Here is a 20,755-nt window from a genome sequence, read left to right as displayed (position 1 = left end):
TTAAATTCTTACATCCTTCCTTGCGTTTTTTTTTTTTTTTAAAAACCCACCAAAGGACATGCCTATTGATCTCAGAGAGAGGGGCGGGGGAGGAGAGAAACATCGATTGCTGCCTCCCGCACCGGCCCTGAGCAGAGCCCGAACCCCCGCCCCAGGGCATGTGCCCTGACCAGGAACCGAATCCGCAACCTTTCGGTGTGCCGGATGACGCTCCAACCAACTGAGCCACTCCAGCCAGGGTCCCTTCCTTGTTTTTAGGTAACATTCATTTCCAGGTTATTAAAATGACAAGTCGTTTTATCAAAAATACACCATTCCAATTCTCATCACAGCGTTTCCATGCTGGTAAATAAATACATGGGCTATTCAGTCTTTGACGTTATCTGTCCATGAAGAGGGGCACCGTGCTGCAGAAGTTATGAAGTCTTTCCGGAGGCCCGGAAGGGAGCAAGCCCCCCCTTTCCCATCCACTGGCACTGTTCCAGGGGACAGACACGCAGCCGCCACACAAGTCAGACCAGGTTTCGGTTCTCGGGCTTCTTCATTCCAGCTCCCTTAACATCTTTTTACGTCCAGGGAAGAACAGGCACATTTTTGTGAGAGAAGACCAAAAGCTTGTAACAATATGCCTAGAATTTATCAGTTCCATGGAAAGCAGTTTTTCAAAAACCTCACTGACAAGACTGTAAGGCCGCGGTAAATCAGAACTGACACACTCGAGAGGTTGCCCACGTCCACGGGGTCTCTCTGCCCCCGTGTTCTGCCATGCAGAATGTGCTCCCGTGTACGATGCGCACCCATGTTTGGCTACTGGTTTCTGCCTCAAAAATTTGGGCAAAAACAAAATGCCCATCAAACATGGCAAAATAGTAATTTAAAACCAAGTTCCTTTCTGTATGGACTGCTCTCATCAGAGCTGAACGGCCTGGGAGAAATGCACAAAAAAGATATAAAATTTGTATAAACACACACACACGCATCTGTGCATCCACATCCATCTGGAAACGGAACTAAAATCTCAAGAAAACACTACTTCACACACACCAGGAAGGCGATAACCGAAAGCACACCCGGTAACGGGGGCGGGCGAGAGTGTGGACACACCGCAGGCTCGCGCACTGCCGGTGAGAGCGCACGGCGAGCTGCACGGCGTGCCTCGTGGGAAACGGTGCGAGGGCGAAGCGCAGCCCCTCCGGAGAGCAGCGCCGCCCCACGGCCCAGCGGCCCCGCTCCTGGTTCACGCCCAAGAGAGATGGAAACATGTGCTCAAACAGAAACTGCCCCACAAGAGATCACACCACCACTCACAGCAGTCGAAAAGTGATGAAAGCAACTCAGATGTCCCCCTGGAGAGTGAACAAGCAGAACGCGGTGGGTGTGCCCGCACAGGGGGTCTTATTTGGTAGCCAGAGAAGTGAAGCTCTGACACGAGCTACAACGTGAACGGAACCGAACACATTCCAAGTGGAAGAAGCCAGTCACGGCACAGCACATACCGTGTGACTCCGGTCACATGAGACGCCCAGGCAACCCTGGAGGGAGAGCACTGGATCGGTGGTTGCTCAGGGCCAGGGGAACTGGGGGGAAAGGCTGGCGGGCTGCTAAGGGGTAAGAGGTTTCTTTTGGGGGTGATTGAATGTTCCAGAATTGGTCGCGGTGATAACTGCACAACTCTGTGAACACACTAAAAACCACTGAATTATGTACTGTGAATGGGCCCAGTGCACAGTGTGTGAGCTGCATCTCGACACAGCTGTGAAGTGCACACGGGTATGCCCTTCCTTCTTGACCCACGTACGAGGCAGATTTAAGAAACAATGGTCACGGAGCCTCAGGGCTAACTAACCAGCTTCACCCGGCCTACAGAGAGAGGAAGAGACTCTTTTTTGTATGCTGGTACAAACATTTCTGAATTCACATGAACGGTTTTATAATCCAGCCCGCCCAACACAGAGAAAGACAGCAGGCTTTGGGATCAGAGACGCCCGGGTTCAAACCTCTGCGGTACCCCACGCCACTGCCTTGGACAAGTACTTTATCTGAGTACAGCTTTTCTCACTGGGTAAAGCAGTGATAACACCTATTTTGAAGATAATGTAAAATATTAAGATGTCAAAACAAAGGTAGTTAACTACCTCTACTACTAGAAGCAAATCCTATTATCACCATTACTAGTTAAGTTGCTGGGGAAAACCACCTGCTGGATAACCAGGTGAGAGGCGAGAGGCGAGAACTCCGGCTGGACCGGAGAGCGACGGCGGAGACTCGAGGACAGACTGTGCGGCTGCGCACTGACCGCCAGCGCTCACGTGCACGGGAAGCCTTCACCACAGCAGACACTGCCACAGTTGCCGTGTGTTGGTGCCGTCGCCACTGCCCAGAGTTCTTTTATTTTCCTAGAGACATGGAATCACTTCGGCCCACAAATCTGCTTTTTCGGGCTGGCCCATTTTCCAGGCTGGGGCCTGGCTCATGGCTGTGTGCCTGCCCAAATGCGACCGGGACAGTCTCGGTTTCCCCAGCCAGAACGCTCACGAGAGAGCGGCCAGGGCCCGAGTTCCCCACGGTCCCCTCCTTTCACCTCCCAGAGTGTAAACCATCACCACCCTTTCCTGGCCCTGCATTTCCAGAGCATCCAGAAAATTAGGGGAAACGGACAAATAAGACTTCGCCTTTACCCATGAGAATGTTTACACCTATAGTAGGATTACTAAAGAAAGAATAAGGAAAAAATGAGTCACAAGGGAAATTTTCTCTTCCTCTTGTACAGCCCACGTGACTTTTATTCAGTCACAGTACTCAGAAGCACAGGGTGCGTGTCACCCTGCTGGTGTGGCTCAGCTGGGTGGGGCATCGTCCTGCACACCGAAAGGTCATTCGCTCGATTCTCGGTCAGGGCCCGTGTCCAGGTCACGGGTTCGGTCCCCCATGAGGGCGTGTGCGGGAGGCAGCAGACTGACGTTTCTCTCCCATGTCAGTGTTTCTCCCCCTCCCTCCCTCCCTCCCCTTCTCTCCAAAACCAACAGCACGTCCTCGGGTGAGAATGAAAAAAAGAAAATACAGGGTGCATCTTATGACAGTTTCTCAGCTGTTTGTAAAAAAATATTATCTTCTTTTTAAAGAAGAATCATCCACTTCTCTGGTTAAAATACTCCAAATACAAGAAGGAAATTAAATATTACAGGCCTTTGTCTTCTTAGAACTGAGAAATCACTTTTTAAAAATCAGAGATATGTAAGTGAAGTCAGTCACACGGAAAATGACGAGAACCACCTGACTTCACTCACGTGTGGGATATGAAATAAAAAGCAACAAACGAAGAAGCCAAACAGACAGAAGACGAACTCACACAGACGACAGAAAGGTGGCTACCGGAGAGAGGGAGGGCGGGGGCGGACAGACGGACAGGCGAGGCCCAGGGGGTCCGGTCCACGGTGACGGGAGGAGACCAGACTCCGGGGGTGAGCACCCAAGGGAGCAGAGATGTCACATTATAATACAACGCTGTGCACCTGAGATTCGTGTTATTAGCCAGTGTTACTCCAATACATTTGACGAGAAAGAACAACGGAAGCGTAGTGCACGCTGAAGAAGTGCACGCGCAGGCCCACCTCTACGTTGTACTCCGCCGCGTCCGTGTTGATCCGTATGGTGACGTCATCGTCCCCAATGTGGGCCAGAACCCGAGAGTTGGGCTCCCCTTGGGAGAAAAAGATCTTTCATTATTAAAACAATTTGCATCAAAAACTAAACTACGCACAGCTGCCGTTACAAACCCACGGGGCCCTTCGTCAGCGTGAGCGAGCCCGCGCGGAGGCCTGCCCTGCCGCTGGGGGGGCCCGGACCGGCCAGAGTCCCCTCCACGGGGGCCTCGCTCCGGCATCTGAAACCCATCTCCGTGCCTCCAGCTTCGCATGAGAATGACCTGAACCTATCTGTTTTAGAACAAAACAAGCCAATGTGTAGACTTCCTTCTGGAATCACTGCCTATTCGGGGGTAAGAGAGAACTAACAGGGAACAGAGGTCTTGAACTCTACTATTGGACACCATTTTTTGGACAGAGCAAATAAGTATTTACTTATTTATTATTTTTGTAAGTGAACTGACTTTTCTTTAAAAAACATTTTGTGATGCAGATGAACATAAAATTTGGCACAGCAAGCCTGTTTTACATAAGCAATTAAATTACAGCATGCCACATGACAATTTTAATGCCTTTTTTTTATTGTAGAAAGTTCCACAAGTAAACCACAATTACCAGCTTGATACAGTTTCTTCAGTAATACATAACAGGATCATAAAGTCAAGTGTCTTCTCTCCCAGCGCCCCTGTTTAAAATCTCAGAAGGACGTCTGCAGTCCTTTTCTGGAGGAAAGAGGTTAAACTCTTGTCCCCGGAGAGGATGCCCACTGTGGCCGTGAAAGCGGCCGGCAGGCCGGAGGCACCCACGTCATCCGGTTGGGGCGCCTCTGCCCCCAAACCCAGACAGCCGGCGGGAAACAAAGAGCGTGTCGGCTCTCCGACAGCCCTGCTCCCTCCTCCTGGAAACGAACAGACGGCCCATTGAGACCCGGGCCCCAACCCGGACACCACGGCCGGCGAGCAGGCCGCACACTCACCGACCACGTGCCCGCTGAAGAAGTCCTGCCACCGGACGCTGTACTCGCTTTCCTCTTTGCCGTCCACCACCACGACTTTGAAATTCCGGGAGAAGCGTTCAGTGCTCGATGTCAAGTACAATTTAAAATGCCTGCAGAAGGGATGTATCTGGATGTTATTCTAGGAACACAAAAGGGAAGCCTCGTTTTCACTCAGTTAAACTTTCTTTTAAAAAAAAAAGCTGACGTGCAACTTTAACTGCAGTTTCACTGGGCACGTCGAGCACTGTATCTCCTGTAAAACGAAGAGGCTGACGTCTTCCGTTGTGAGAACCCGGCAGACCAAGAGCAACTAGAACTGGGGGAAAAGGGTTCACACAGCTTAGGCATTCGTCTTTCCCGGAGACCCCGAAGGATACAGAAACACACACATGCACACAGTGTAAGTCGGAGTCCTGCTTGTCTCAAAAACTTAGAAACTGGCATTACTAGTTGCTATTTACTGAACGCTTACGCAACACCAGACGCTCTGTTTATCTCATCTCCACCTTGCAGGGTAAACACTGCAGCCCGGAGGTTACTCAACGCACTCGAGGTCACACGGCTGGTCAACGGCGAGAACTGACCAGAGTTATAACGGAGCAGGACAGTTGCCTCAGTTCGTTCAGACGCCTGCACTGTGTGCCTCTGGCCATCAGTCTGATCTTACTGCTGTGCAAAGTTAATAAATGCTACTCTTCCGTATTTAGAAGCACTTGGGTTTTTTTCTCCTTCTAAAGAAAACTTATCTTGAAAAAAATTAATCCACAATCCCGTAAGAAAAATAAACACAAGGCAAAAAGCAAAAGAGACATTAAAATACCACTATAGCCCTTTAGTTGGCTCAATATTCTTTTGTTTTCTGTGAGTTTCAGACCTCACTAAAAACTGGGCATGGGCCTCGCTGGTGTGGCTCAGTGGATTGAGCGCAGGCCTGTGAACCAAAGGGTCACTGGTTCGATTCCCGGTCAGGGCGCATGCCTGGGTTGCAGGCCAGGTCCCCAGGGCGGGGACGTGTGAGAGGCAACCACACATGGATGTTTCTCCCCCTTCACTTTCTCCTTCCCTTCCCCCTCTCTAAAAATAAATAAACAAAATCTCCAAAAACAAACTGGGCATGGTGGGCGAGAAGTTTTCGATGATCATTCACAGAGCCCTCTCGGCGTGCCCATGAACTCCAGAGATAAAGGCGGGCACACTTTCCGTCTCGGCCACAGGAACTGGCTTTGCTGTGGGGCTGAAAATGTGAGACGTTACTTCCCCATGGGTCCGCACAAGTCTGAGCTGCCTGGAAGTACCTAGACTGAGACGGTCTCCATGGCAATGAATATTTTTAACGTTTCTCAGCATAACGAGGTAATTTTAGTTCGCTTGTGTGTTTTCATGGTCACAGGGAAGGAGACAACGGAACATCATTTCAGAAAACTTTGGAAGGCTTTCTCCTGCCACCCTCAAACATACCCTCCCCTGCATTCGCAGGTAGGACTTCCCCCTCCGGCTATGCCGAGAGCTTTGAAAGGCACCCCTAGTAAAAATGTCCTGTTAGTTACTTGTAGTGCTCTCCAGGGGTTTCAATATTACTTTTACTTAATGTTTTGTCCAGAAAAATCACTGGAATTGGACTCTTCCTTTGCAACACTTAATAATCTGCTCTGTTGTAAAGATTAGGGCCAAGTGATGGTAAAATTCCTGTTTTTTGAGTATCACATCCACAGGTGGCAAACACAGGCCCATGGGCCGCCCTCCGCCTTGCTTCATCCGGCCCAGCGCCTTGTTTCTGCCTGGGGGAAGCCCCGGGCTCTGGCTTAGCCGGTAAGGAGCAGTTACCTTTGCACAGTCCTGGAACTACGCTCGGCCCCGTGAGGGCAACCGTGGGGCTGACGAGGCCCCAGTGACAATGACTTTGATACCTCTGGTCTAATCTTTACCTTTCAGTTATAAAGGCGCCAACAGAATGTTAGTCAGAATTTGTATTTTACTCTATCCCCCCAAAATTATGTGAAGTCATGTACTTACAGACTTCTTTTAGCATGTTCATTATCTTTCTGACTTTTAAGGATTTACAGTAACTACACGTTGGTGCTAATCTGTATGCATTAACATTTTACTTTTTGTATATATCACAAAATGATCATCACAGTAAGTCTCATTGATATTTGTCACCATAGTTTCAAATTGTTTTTCTTGTGATAAGAACTTTTAAGATATGTTCTCTTAGCAACTTTCAAATATACAATACAGTATTATCATTAACTATAATCACCATGCTGTAGATTATATCCCAGAACTTCTTTACTTTATATAACTGGAAGTTTGTACCTCATATTTATTTTAAATGATCTATAAATATATTACTGACATCTCTCGAATACCTATCTACTTTTTCAAAAGAACCATCAGTATGAATTTTAGAATAAGCAATAAACAATGTTAAGAATCCTGACAGACGAATTATAAAATTTACAAATCTTTAAAAATGCAACTTCCCAAGACACCCTTATACACCTGAAACTATATAATATCGTATGTCAACTATAACTGAAAAAAATACCTATTTTTCTGCTTTTGCCAAACCAAGTCCCACTTGCCCCAAATTTTTCTATGAATATTGCAAATCACCTTTTCAGCGCCGAGAAGGTCAGCAGTGTCTCCAGGTGCGTCGGGGCCTGCAGGTCCCTCTTCCGCACTGAGTGCTGGCGGAGGCTGGCCTGGGAGAGGATGTCGTAGTCCGAGAGCACGGAGTCCAGCTCCTCTGGGCGGGAGGCAAAAAGGATGAACACGTCACCCTAGGAACCAGCTGTAGCATCTCTACAGTGAGAGTCAGACCACAATCCCTTCCTAATGTAACACAGTAGGAGGTGCCCAGCACAAACCTATGAGGCACTCTTACCAAAAAACACAAAATCGAACCTGAATCTAATCAAGATCTAACCTCTAGTTTTGAAGACGTAGATGTCGAATGTTGCCAAATTAAATAACCTTAGCAAGCAATCAGCCACACCCAGAATGTCAGAATTCGGGCAGAACAAATGACCCAGTTTCTTCAGGAAATACACGGCAAGGGACAGAGGGGCGGGGCCGAGCCCTGACAGACAGGAGTCTGTCGGGCATGCCACGGGCGAGAATGCTCCTAGGCCCTGGGTCAAACAGCCCCCCGAGGAAGGATGCTGGCGACCACCAGGGAAATCCGAACACGAGGCCGTGCTCACGTCAGACGGTGGGCGTTTTCAGATCTCAGAGCACCCTGTTCTGCAACGACCTAACTTCTAAATTAAAGGCATTTCGGGCTTGTGTCAGAATTGCTAACATCAAGGTGGCCAATTCCACCTGCCCACTGCCGACCTGGGCTGCACCAACTTCTCATCGGTTGATGTGTGGCGAGAAAGAGCAACAAGTGCATGAATGGCCCGAGCAAACCGAAACTGGGGGAGTATAAGCCTTTCACAGAAAAATCACGTAGGCCAAACCGAAGAGCAACCAGTGCTACGTCCCCATTGCTGCTCCCCTCAACGGGCACAGCAGAGCCGCAACCCAGCGGACGCCAGGAAGCCAAAGCGATAAGACCACACTAATCCCCGGGGAAACCAACATTAATTATTTCACCAGACCGACTTGGAACCCAAGAAGGGCCAAGACCGCTGCTCCAAAAATAGTGCAGACACAGAAATGTTTTCACTTGACACAGAGCGAGAGTAGACACTGTGAGGTACGTGCTGCCCTGTACGTCACTGGTCATCAGTAGCAACTCTGCTGCCTCTGCCCAAATCAGGAGAATTTTTGGAATACAATTTTGGTGACTTAAGTCTCTGTAGAAACTGTCTAAAAATATTTGAGCTGAGGATGCTTTCCTTTTCTCTCAACAAGTATCACTGCAGAAGCAATGGGATTCAAAATCATTCCACTGGACTCAGGGTGCCCTCAAAATAGAGCAGCTTAAAATACAAGAGAACCACTCCTGAGGGTACACAGGCTCACAAAACCACGGATGAAATACAGAATCGACCCAACGCCCTTCCCCTTCCCCTAGACTTCCTCGTGTCTGTCTCTGGTGCACGGCTCCGCGCCAGGCCCTAGCTAAGCACTGAGACACAGCCTCAAACAGAACCGAGTCCCTGCCCAATGCAGCACCGGCTCCACTGAGGGAGAGATAGGCAGCGCGCAAGCAAGTACAAGTCGGTGCTGTGGGCGTTGAGGCAGGACGGCGGACGTGGGGAGAGGGAAGGGCCCGTTACAAAGAGCGCCCGGGAGAGGAGGAGAACCGCCGCCCTGTGCAACCCCGAAGACAGGAGGGGGTGGGCACGCTGCCGCATGCGCAAAGTCAGTTCTCCCGAAGTCCACTCGAGGGTCTAACTCAAGACAAAATTACACAAAGTAGCAGCAAACTTCACACTTGCTGGGGCCCACCACTTTCTGTTCATCAAATTCCCTTTTAAATTTAACCCAGAGGCCCTGATCTGCGTGACTCAGAGGGTTGGGCACCATTCTGCAAACCAAAAGGTCACCGGTTTGGTTCCCAGTCGGGGCACAGGCCTGGGTTGCAGGCCAGGTCCCTGGCTGGGGGCGTGCAAGAGGCAACCAATCAATGTTTCTCTCACACATCAATGTTTCCCTTTCTCTAAAAATAAATAAATAAAATCTTTTTTTTAAGATTTTATTTATTTATTTGTAGAGAGGGAAGGGGGGAAGGGGGAGAGAGAGGGGGGAGAGAGAGAGAGAGAGAGAGAGAGAGAGAGAGAGAGAGAGAGAGAGAGAGAGAGGGAGAGGGAGAGAGAGAGAGAGACATCAATGTGCAGTTGCTGGGGGTCATGGCCTGCAACACAGGCATGTACCCTGACTGGGAATCGAACCTGCGACACTTTGGTTCGCAGCCCACGCTCAATCCACTGAGCTACGCCAGCCAGGGCTGTTAAATAAAATCTTTTAAAAAAATTAAAATAAATTTAATCCAGAGGAACACTGTTTCAGAAGCCATCAATCAATCACTTTTACACCTATGGATGGATGGTTATTGATGATGTGTCCTTGCTAATGTCTATAATGCTTAACAACACCAATAAAAACCTTCAAGAAGCTGCCCTGGTTGGCATGGCTCAGTAGACTGAGTGCTGGCCTGCGAACCAAAGGGTCGCCAGTTCAACTCCCAGTGAGGGCACATGTCTGGATTGCAGGCCAGGTCCCCATTAGGGGATGCAAAAGAGACAACTGCACATTCTTGTTTCTCTCCCTCTTCTTCCCTTCCTCTCTCTAAAAAATAAACAAATAAAACCCTAAAAAAAGACCTTCAAGAAGCTTACCATTTATTCAGCAATTTTTGAGGGTTTGTTGCCTACAAGACATCATACTGGTGTTTTAAATTATCTGCACAAACATCCCTGGGGTATCATTCCCATTTTACAGATGACAAAACAGACTCAGGGAGCACAGAACTGGGATTTGAACTTGGGAATGCCTGGCTGAAAACCCCAACCAAAAGTATGATTTCTTTACTGAAATCATACTTTTTCAGCTCCTTGAAGATGGGCTAGCTCGTCTTGGACTACCACCTACTTCTGGGCCTCCTACTTTCTGACAAGACGTCCAAAGACCACCTCGCCTCCCTGGGACTTCTGAAGCCCCGCGCTGACTCCTTTCTCCCGGCACTTCTGAATGACGTTCACTTTATCTCACAGACGGACTGGGAAACGGCCAACAGGGAGCTCCGCTTCCCTCATCACAGCGCCCTCACCTCCCAACACCCAGCACAGAAGCTCGGGCGCACAGCACCCTCAGGCTCACAGATTGCACAAATGCTCAATGCTGAGACGCTGGTACCATCCTCCTCCCCTCTTCAGCTTCCTGATACGGACAGGCCGGTACATGAACTCAGTTTCATTCGAGATCGTAATCACTCCTACTGACTGAGAAACTCGACCTCGACACTGCAGTGCCATTGTCACTGTCACAGGCCAGTCCTCCCCGGCGTGTGCTCCCCACACCAGCAGCAGCAGCAGCAGCAGCAGCCTCACCTGGGAACTTGTCCGGAAGGCCCGTTTTCAGGGTCTCCTCTCCCACTGCGGCAGAGGTTCCCGGGGTGGAACCCAGCAATCTGTGTTTAACCTGCCCGCCAGGTGATGCGGGTGCGCACTCCAGTCGGAGACCCGCTGAACTGGGCTAACGCGAGGAAGTAACTCGAAGGAAAAACCTTCACACGAGACAGAGCTCACCGCCCAGCCCTGCGTTATTTCAACAAACGGACATCGGAAACAAGGCAACAACCGGAAGACAGGCGAGTCACGGTGCTTCTAAATGACAGTGCAACCGTTTAAATGGTTTTAAAAACAGGTTTTTAAGAACATGGGGAAATATTTATGCTACAATATTAAACAAAGGTAGATTTTTTAAAAATCTACTCATATTGCACGATCTTACCTACGTATAAAAACAGGCCTAGAAAGAAGAGCAAGAGCAACACAGTGACGTTACTGATTACCTTCAGGTGTACCCTCTCTATACAACAGGTACTTTTCAAGTGTAGCTTGCTAAAGCACGTTAGAACACGTAACTACTGTTTCCATTGTAATGTGTCCTCTTATGACACTGGGTGCTCCGGGGCCACCGCCAACAGCGGGGCAGAGCGGTGCGCCTGTCCGACAGCCCGGGACAGCCCGACCGCCTGCTCGGGCTGCTGTCCTGGAACCAGCCAGTGGCCGCTCAGATGCTCCGCATTCACTGCACTCCACTTCCCGAATTTCAACCACCGGTAGTATCAGTTTTCTACAGTTTTCCCAACAGAATTTATATTTCCCCCACTTCCCAAGAGTTTTTAACCCTTTATCCATCTCCAAATCTCTCAATAAATGTAATATAAGCCACTTAGCTACCATTCTTAGCTCAGTGTGTGGCCGTCACCTCTGCGAGAAACCCCACAAGGGCTGCCCAGCCCTGCACAACGAGAGCGTCCTCCCCGGCTGCTACAGACCCCCCCAGCAACGACCCTTACCCTCTGAGCCCTTCTCACGCCGGCGGGCTACAAACACAAATCGGAGAACAGCAGACCATCCGAAAGGTCGGGCGGGGGTACTGAGTGGTCGCCGTGCCCCCTGCCCACCCCTCCCTGCTCTTCCCTGCCACGTGCCATGGTTTCCCCCCCTCGGCCCCCCATCTGGCTGTCCTTAGAGACCCTCCCTTCCTCACTGCTCTTGCATCTTCTCCACCCCACCCCTCCTTTCTTACACACACCTTCTACACGTCATTTCCCCCTCTGCTAGACTCCACCTACTCACTCATTCAGTATTTACTGAAAACCCCCTACCTTCCACACACGACGGATATAACGGAGAAAGAGAAATGCATTTCCGATACTGTGACATTGGTGGAAAGACCACCACACAAAAAAATTACCATGAAAGGCCCTACCTTGTGCGGCTCGGTGGACTGAGTGCCGGCCTGCGAGCCAGAGGGTTGCGGGTTTGATTCCCAGTCAGGGCACAGGCCTGGGTTATGGGCCAGGTCCCCAGTGGGGGGCCTGTGACAGGCAGCCACACAGTGATGTTTCTCTCCCTTTCTTTCTCCCTTGCTTTCCCTCTCTAGGAATAGATAAATAAAATGTTTTTTTAAAAACGTAAAAGAAAGCCCTGGCTGGCGTACTTCAGTGGATTGAGCGCGGGCTGTGAACCAAAGTGTCGCAGGTTTGATTCCCAGTCAGGGCACATGCCTGGGTTGCAGGCCATGACCCCCAGCAACCACACATTGATGTTTCTCCCTCCCTCCCTCTTTCTCTCTCTCTCTCCGTCCCTCCTTCCCTTCCCTCTCTAAAAATCAATAAATAAAATCTTAAAAAAAAAGTCACTGAAAAGTTTTCAGGAGTAAACGGCATGCAAAAACAAACAAACAAACAAACGCCTGCTGAGCCAAGTGACGCTCTCCCAGGGAAACGACGCTGACGTTAAGAACAAAGGGATGAGGGGGAAGCCAAGCGGAGGAGAAAGGAAGGAGAAGGTTCAAAGGAGAGGACGTAACATTTGCTGCGGTCCACAAGAAACGGCATTCTCGAAGTAACGACAGCAGCTCAGGCCGGCGCGCAGAACCGCGAGGGCACGTGAAGAGGCGCCAGCCCGGAGGGGCGGGCAGAGGCCCGGCGAAGGGCCACGAGACTACATTAAGGATGCCGGTCGCTGGAAAAGGCCCACAGCTGTGAGTTAGGACTCTCACTGCGTCTGCAGGGCGGAGAGCGGGCTGGCGGGAAACAGACGGAGGCAGGGCAATCAGCTGGCAAACAGCCGTGCAACTCAGGTGCAGAACGTGAAAAGACCACCTGACTTCTGGCTTGGGGACCTGGGAACATAGTGGTACCACATCCACTGAGGTTTTAAAAAGAAAAAAGAGCCCTGGCTGGTGTGGCTCAGTGGACTGAGTGCCAACCTGTAAAAAGAAAGGCTGCTGGTTCAGTTCCCAGTCAGAGCACAGGCCTGAGTTTCGGGCCAGGTCCCCAGTAGGGGGTATACAAGACGCAATCAACTGATGTCACAGATTGCACATAGTGATGTTTCTTTTTCTTTCTCTTTCCCTTCCCCTCTAAAAATTTTTTTTAAAAATCTTTTTTAAAAAAGAAGAAAACAACCAACCACGAGAAGAAGCAGGTTCAGATGAGGATTGGACAAGCAGCTGATATAAGATAGCTGGACGTTTCAAGATGCTGGTGTCCTGGTGTTCCACACTCTGTCTAGTCTCTTATATATACAGCTTAAAATCACACTGTTCATTTATGTAGGACTGTTTTGCATTAGGTTATCATAGGTTGGCAGTTAGGTCACTGGTAAGTCATACAGTGACCTTAGGTGGAGAGCGAGCAAATCCGTTACTGCGTGACTTTCAACACTGACATCAGTGGTAAAAGCAGCCGATACTTCGTTCCTTCTATTTGTTCTCCCGGAATAAAGAGAAAGCTGGACCCCCCAGGCCTGCAATAAGCTGGCTTTCTAGCTGTGGGTGTGGAGCGGCCTACAGACTGGATAACCCTTCCATCCCACCCTCCTCCTACGCCTATATTGTTTCATTTATGGAATTAGCTTTCATGGCCACTGACTTTGATACAATGACTTAAAGTGTACCCATATTTCTTTCATCAAGCCCAGAACCAACATTTTTATGATAAAACTGACTTTTAAACAGTGAAGTGTTGAATGAGAAGACCATTTGTGGAATTTTTCCTTTTTGCAATAACTGGCATCGCCAGGGGCACAGCTTGCTAGTGCAACGCAGAACACCTGCAGCGCTCCGCTCCGCTCCAGCCTCTGCTGCGCGGAGCACAAAGCGTCCCTCCCAACGCCACTGTCGGCGCCGCGCTGCTACTTCTGGTGTCGGAGGTGGAAGACACGAAGCCGGACTGCTGTCGAGTGTTTGTGCTGCTTGTGCCAAAGACTGCTCTTCGGGGCTCCCCAAGACACGCAGGACGGGGTGGCCTGGCCGGGTTCCCGCGCCATGAGCCGTAGGCACGGGTGCCTCCCTCTCAGGACTCAGAGAGGAGAAGAGCGGTGGCCCCTGCTGGGCCGTGGCGCCCAGGTCCTGGACACCGAAGTCTTCACTTTACGGCTTCATGCCAGCTGGGCAGGATAAGCTGTCCCACATAACTGCCCGTCAAGAGCTCTTCACCAGGGCTGGGACGTAACCTGGGCCAAGACTCTCTAGCAAGAGCCGTCGCAGGGAAACGGAGCTAAAGTGAGAGTCCACGCAGCCCCAGGTGGCCTCTGGAGAAAGCTGGACTGGCCCACAAGACCCCAGAGCCGAGAGCAACGCACACACAGGGCGGGCAACGAGGTCGCTCCCACCACTCCCAGCACGCTCCCCGCCTAGTCCCAGACCGCACCTTCTCGCCCGTGCTCGTTCTCCCAATCAAACCAACAGGCAGGTCGTTCTGGAAACGCTGCATCTGATGCACCTGTGAACGCTGAGGGGGCAGCATCACGTGGGCAGATGGACACGTGAGTGTGCCCCTCCAGAGAACACTTCTACGCCAGAGACAGCAGTTAACCAGAACACAGTCAGAAAGTAAAGCAAGGCAGCAGGGAGACTTGCCAGAGCCTAAGGTCATGTTAAGGGGGAAAAAAAAGGTATGAGAAGGAAGTCACCATGTCCCTGCTTGCTTTCAGGACTAAGAACTACGTTAGGGGGTACGTGACAAAGCACCGCGGCTCACTCCCCCGGCTCCGTGAGGCCTGTCCCGTCCCTCCTGCCCTACCTTGTCGTACTTTCCTCCGATTCCACTCCCCACTAAAAACACTCGCCATCTCTCACAAACATAACAAGGTGAGGAATCCAGAAATCAACCGCACGTGGCCTTGAGGGACACCTCCGCTTAATGTTCTGGAAAACCCGTAACGGCCAAAAGGATTTCTCGTCTCCCCACCGGGGCTCTCTGCCTCACTCCGCTCTTCCTTCTGCTCCACAGCAACACAGTGCGCCTCTGACTAGGAAAAAACAGAAATGCATTTCATCTCCCTCGGAACGGTTAGGGTGGCTGTGTGTTTGGGTTTAAAAAGAATGCAGCCTGCAAGCAAAATTAGCACCAAAAGAGGAAGCCAGATGTGCAGACACCGAGCGGAACAGGACGGCGCCACCCGTAAAGAGAACGGAGCCCTGCAGTGCGGAGAATCCCCACAGCAGAACCTCAGGGCGCCCGCCTTCCCACACGGTCCCGACACCGCTCTCATCCCTCATCTGTGACCTACATTTCTTCTTTCCACCCACTACATCCTCTTTTATTAAAAGTAACACAAAGAGAAACCACTTTTGAAATCAGAGACTTGGACACCCCAGCTGCAACTTCACGCTATCATCATGACTAAGCTCACATGACTCATAACTTTCCTAAATTATGAAATTCATAACAGTTCAAGTGGAATCATTTTGAGCAACCCAGGGAGCACTCCAAAAGCCAAGGTTCGAATCCCTAATCAATATTCAGAACTGCAGTTACAACAACATTTACAGGATATGTAAGCTAATCAGCGGCGCTCTTTAACTATGAAACTATTCATTGGACTATGAAACTATTCATTGGTCTTGACCAATTCAATCTAAATAATGGTGGAGTTAAGCAACAAATTATATCCCAAGCCGTCAAAAACACAAAGTCAATTCTCTTCAGAAGAAAAACAATACCCACTAGACACGTATTTGCCACTGTGTGAACCTGTCAATTCACTACAGCTGAGACTGCTTTCCCCGCTGCTTCCGTGAAAACCCTGGGCACACGCCCTAAGGTCAATGTCAACAGTCTCGGAGTGCCCCCGTCAGGAGGGTCCTTCTTCTCCCTCTGCACCGACGGAACCTTCAAGTGTGACCGAACCTTCAAGTCCGGGCTCCAGCGGCACCTCCTTCAGGGAGCCTTGCCTCCCCTTCCCAGGCTGGGTCCCACTTCCCGGGGGATGACACTCCCCACCAGGTGGGGCTCCGCTCCTCTCCTCCAGGGGGCTGGGGGATGCCTGTTTACATCCCCCCTCCCACTCTGCCAAAGGGTGCTGAAGGCAGGTGCGTCTGGTCTTGTTAGTCGTGTTTCCAAAGCCACGCACGATACTTAGATGCGGTGCGTGTTCTCCAACAGCTGGTGAATTAAGGGGTAAGTAAGTCCGTGCCTTTTCCTGGCACCAGTGTTCTGCGCTTTGCAAATAACACACGCCCCCCCTCCCCTGCAAAAAACCCCTTACGATCACTTGCTGATAACTGATCTAGAAAGCAAGATTTTCCTCTATACTATGTGCATCCCTGGGATTCATGCTTGTTTTTCCACCTGCAGTGATAATAAAAGCGAAACAGCTGTGTTGGAGTGGAAACTTCAGTATCTCAAAATACACTGTGTTCATTCTTTTCATTAACATCAACCCCAGTGCAGCGGGTCCTTATCCCATTCCTCCCCTCTCCCGACCACCCCCACCTCAAAAGTCTCCCCCCATTGTACTAACCACATCTCAGCTGCCCTAACCCGTCTGCCCCTTCCCTTCCATTTCAGTTGGAGCCACAGGGTGGGCTGTTCAGGCGAGGACCTTCGACCCCTGGGATACCCTCGAGTTACTTACATCTTCTGACCTTGAATCAGAAAAAACAACTGCCAAGTACTGCAAATTTTTTAATCAGCCATTAAGAAAGTCGACATCAGCCCTGGCTGGCGTAGCTCAGTGGATTGAGCTCGGGTTGAGAACCAGTGTCGCAGGTTCGATTCCCAGTCAGGGCACATGCCTGGGTTGCAGACCACGGCCCCCAGCAACCGCACATTGATGTTTCTCTCTCTCTTTCTCCCTCCCTTCCCTCTCTAAAAATAAATAAAATCTTTTTAAAAAAATAGCCTAAAAAAAAAAGAAAGTGGACATGGTGTCAAAATCTGTGCCACGCTAAAACCTAAACCTTGACGGGATTTGGGGACCAAGACAATTGTGAAAACTCATGGAGGCTGCAACCTCGCACCCGGGGAAAAGGTCTCGCCCTGCATCGGGAATCAATCCAACGGCCCCCCCTGCCGACTTCTGGAAGCTCAAGGACCCGGACAGTACAAGTTGACACAAACTTGGGCCGAGCTTCGACCCTCCTAATGTACCTCTATCCTCAAAATCCAATGTCTTCAGAAAATCTAAATAAGACCCCTTCACTTTGTAGCCTCAAAATTGATCAAACTGGTCGCCCCTGATCATTTTTTTTGTTGTTGTTGTTGTTTAAAATGGCCAGGAAAACATTCCCACCAGCAGCATCACGAGCGGGCGGAGGGCAGGTCGAAGCGCTCCCCACCGCGAGCACCTTCCGTGGGTTCCAATTTAAATAGCCGAGGGCACGCTCACGAGGTCCACCGAACGCAGTTCCAGAAAGGGGTTTCCAGCCCCCACCTTCTCTACCCGGCTTAGTGCACGACCGCCTCTCGCAACAGAAATTCTAGTTCGCCCCCGAGGTCGCCAGGAACAGCTGTGGCGCCACGCGCCCTTCCCCGGCTCCTCCGACACCTGCGTCGGGCAGGCACCTGGGCACAGCGCCCCCACCCCTCCACCTCCTTCCCGAACGCGAGCCAGGGCAGCAGACCCCTCCCAAGCCCTCCGTCGCGACCGGAGGCCGCCTCCGGGACCCCTTTCCCATTGGGAGACGAGCCCCGCTCCGTTCTTTCCCTAAACTCCAAGCCACACCCCCCTCATCCCCAGAAAACTTGGGGACGCGCCTCGGTCGCCCGACACCCCGCCCCCAGACGCCGGCTCCGGCTCCCGCTCTTCCCCGAAAGCAGCGCGCTCCAGGCGCCCGGCGCCGGCCGGAGCCAACTCCCCGGGTCTTTACCGAGTCGCTGCGGGGAGCCGAAGCTCGGCTCGCCCGGAGGTCGCGGCGCCAGCGCGAGAGGAACTAAGCTGGTGAGGAAGAGGAGACACTGCCGCATGTTCCCGGGCCACCGTCTCCACCTCTCCTGGCAGCCTTCGTCTGACGGGGGGTCGGGGCGCCGCTCACATTGGGAGGGAAAGGGATCCGCCCTCCCGGCCCCTCAGACCACTCGTTCCTCCCGCGCCGCCTATAGGATGACTGCAGCCCGGATCCAGGCCCCGGAAGCGCGGGCAGCGCTCGGGGAGTCCGGCCTCGTCTACTTCCGGCCCCCGCCCCGCCCACTGGCGGAAGCCGGCGCCGCGTGGCACGCCGGGAAGCCGCCGCTCGCTCCGCCCCCGCCAGCGTCCGGCCCTGGCGGAGAGGCAGCCTCTCGGCCTCTCGCTTCCGTCCAGCTGCCCGGGCGCGACCCGCTTTGTCCTGACTTGACCCGGGCGGTCCTCGCCTCCGTCCCCGAGTGACCGCTGCGAGGGAGGCGGGAGCTTGGGAGCAGGCCCTCGAAGGCCCGTTCAGCCTTCTCCCTTGTACTGGTCCCAGCTCTGGTTAGGTTCCCCGTTCTGCGTTTTACAAAACAAGCCGTAGAAACCGCCGTGGGGTCAGGGATGGACGAGGAGGGACCCCTAATCCTTTGCGCTCCAGGGAATGACCCACAAACGAAATGCCGACGACGAAGGACCGGCTCCGAGAGCCGGCGGCGCTGCGCCTGATCCGGGCAGCGCACATCCCGACGCAGATGGGTCCCGCTTGGCTTCCCCGCTCAGCGTGACCCTCGGCGATGTTTTAGGCCCCGGTCCACTGTAAGGAAAAGGCTATTTATGGAGGGCAGTAAACAGGCGTTTCATTCCTTAATACACATTTCCTCGTGGGTTCCGCTGTAGGTTGCAGCTCTGCAAGCATTTCCAGAAACTAGGGTCTTCGACCTAACTCACCTGTGAATTCAGAAGCTAGACTCTTCCAGCTAACTTACTAAAATCCAACCATCTGCATGCACGGACCCTTTGGCTTAGATTCCAAATTTCCCCAGGCAGTTCGTGTTTTGTTTTGCAATCCTTGGCATAATTTTAGCTCTGCAGTTTAGTGTTTGTGGTACTGAATAATAGCGTTAGATGCATATTACTATTTCGGTTCAACCAAAGTTTATGCAAGTAGGACATGGCACATTTTCCACTGAAGAGACAGCCTCTCCTCCAGCGTGAAATGGTCAGTTGTTAGGAATATAATATTGGTCCCGCGTGGTCAAGTTTCACGGCTAGTTCCTACTAAAATACTTCAACTATGGTTTCAATTTAGGCCCATTGTGGCATGCCTCAGGAAATCACAGCATCTTTCCCAACAGTTATCCATAATTACTGGCTTTGTGCATTTTTTAATAACATCTTTTTTTAATATTACTTTACTGTTTTAAAAAGATTTTATTTACTTTTAGAGAGGGAAGGGAGGGAGAGAGAGAAAGAGAGAGAAACATCAATGTGTGGTTGCTGGAGGTCATGGCCTGCAACCCAGGCATGTACCCTGACTGGGAATCGAACCTGTGACACTTCGGTTTACAGCCCGTGCTCAATCCACTGAGCTACGCCAGCCAGGGCGCTTTGTGCATTTTTTGACTTAACGGGACCCAATCTGTTCATCTGAGGTATAAAATGCCTTAATTAAACATACTCGTTCTTATCCAAGTTCCATGACCCAGTTTCAAACCCACTTAGTAATTCATATCCCATGAGAGCCTGTAAGCCTCTTGGCTAGGTGAGGAAATCCTAACTCCGCCACACTTGCGGGTTTAAGCACTTCGTGGTAGTCTTAGGCCAAGTCTGTGCAATGCTGCAAAAATACTCTTAGTGTCTGAGGACAACGAAAAAACAGAAGAATTAACCTTTACATAATCTCCAAACAATACAGAATAAGACTCACTCTCAAGACGGGGAGCGCCCCCTTTTCTGTAAAGGCATTAACACTCTCCTTGCTCAGCGCATTCTAAGACAGAAATGTCAGTCTTACAGTGCTAAGTGCAAGAGACCCAACAATGCCATCATTCAAAAATGACGTTATTCCCAACAGTAAAACCTGAACAACTTCAGTCACGGTCCTAGGACACGGACTGCAGAGAAACCTTTAACAACCCGGAAGACATGGTTTCACTCATTTGAAATCAATTCATTTTCTTTTCCCTCACAACCCACTAGTCACATACACAAAAAACTGATTCCACAAAATATTATGCTTACTAACACACATGTATTTTCTATTCTACTTCACTTTAAAAAAAGGCTGGCTGTGACCCATCATCCACTGAACTGGTCATGACCTAAGTTTAAAAAAGCACTGATCTTCTGGTACTGCTTTAGTCTCCAAAAAAGGGCAACATAGCACAGTTACTAAGAGTAGACCAACTTTAAACCCACATACAAATCCCAGCACCTCTCAGCCATTAGTGTTAGCTGGGACCCATGTCCCCGGAAATGTCCTACCCCAGTATGCTGGCCCAAGATCACATGTAGCTGTTCACATGCCAGGCTGATGTGGCCCCCGGTGAAAATGAGTTTTGACACCCCTGCTTAAGGCATTGGCTCTGAAGATGGAGTCACTTGTTAAGTAAAATTTTGCTAAAAAGTGGAAGGCAAGTCTGCCTCAAATTGGATCACATCTTCAGGTCACTTGTGCACCTGATAAATGGATCCAAGTTATGGGGCAGGTGGCTCATACTGGTACTTAATTGTCATGTCCAAGTGCAATAGTAAGACACATAATATGCACACATGGTAACTCTCCTTTCACAAAGCTGATCAAATACAAATCA

The 20,755-nt window shown here is 50.7% G+C and overlaps 1 protein-coding gene across 1 annotated transcript in view; it reads right to left on the bottom strand.

Annotated features, from left to right (window-relative positions):
- The window catches only part of ADAM17 (ADAM metallopeptidase domain 17), a 38,834-nt gene extending 20,634 nt beyond the window's left edge, over positions 1-18,200 (bottom strand). Inside the window, exons 1-4 of the mRNA XM_045844656.1 lie at positions 17,926-18,200; positions 7,258-7,390; positions 4,621-4,751; positions 3,612-3,700 (exon numbers count right to left, since the gene is read on the bottom strand). Coding sequence (XP_045700612.1) covers positions 3,612-3,700; positions 4,621-4,751; positions 7,258-7,390; positions 17,926-18,022 — 450 coding nt within the window. The 5' untranslated portion in view covers positions 18,023-18,200. The remainder of the gene's footprint in view (positions 1-3,611; positions 3,701-4,620; positions 4,752-7,257; positions 7,391-17,925) is intronic.
- Positions 18,201-20,755: the final 2,555 nt, after the last annotated feature.

This window comes from Phyllostomus hastatus, unplaced genomic scaffold (assembly GCF_019186645.2).
Source record: "Phyllostomus hastatus isolate PE091 unplaced genomic scaffold, TTU_PhHast_1.1 phas_contig_402, whole genome shotgun sequence".
NCBI classification, from domain to species: domain Eukaryota; kingdom Metazoa; phylum Chordata; class Mammalia; order Chiroptera; family Phyllostomidae; genus Phyllostomus; species Phyllostomus hastatus.
The sequence above is the reverse complement of the archived record's forward strand: the minus strand, read 5'-3'. Positions and strand labels throughout refer to the sequence as shown.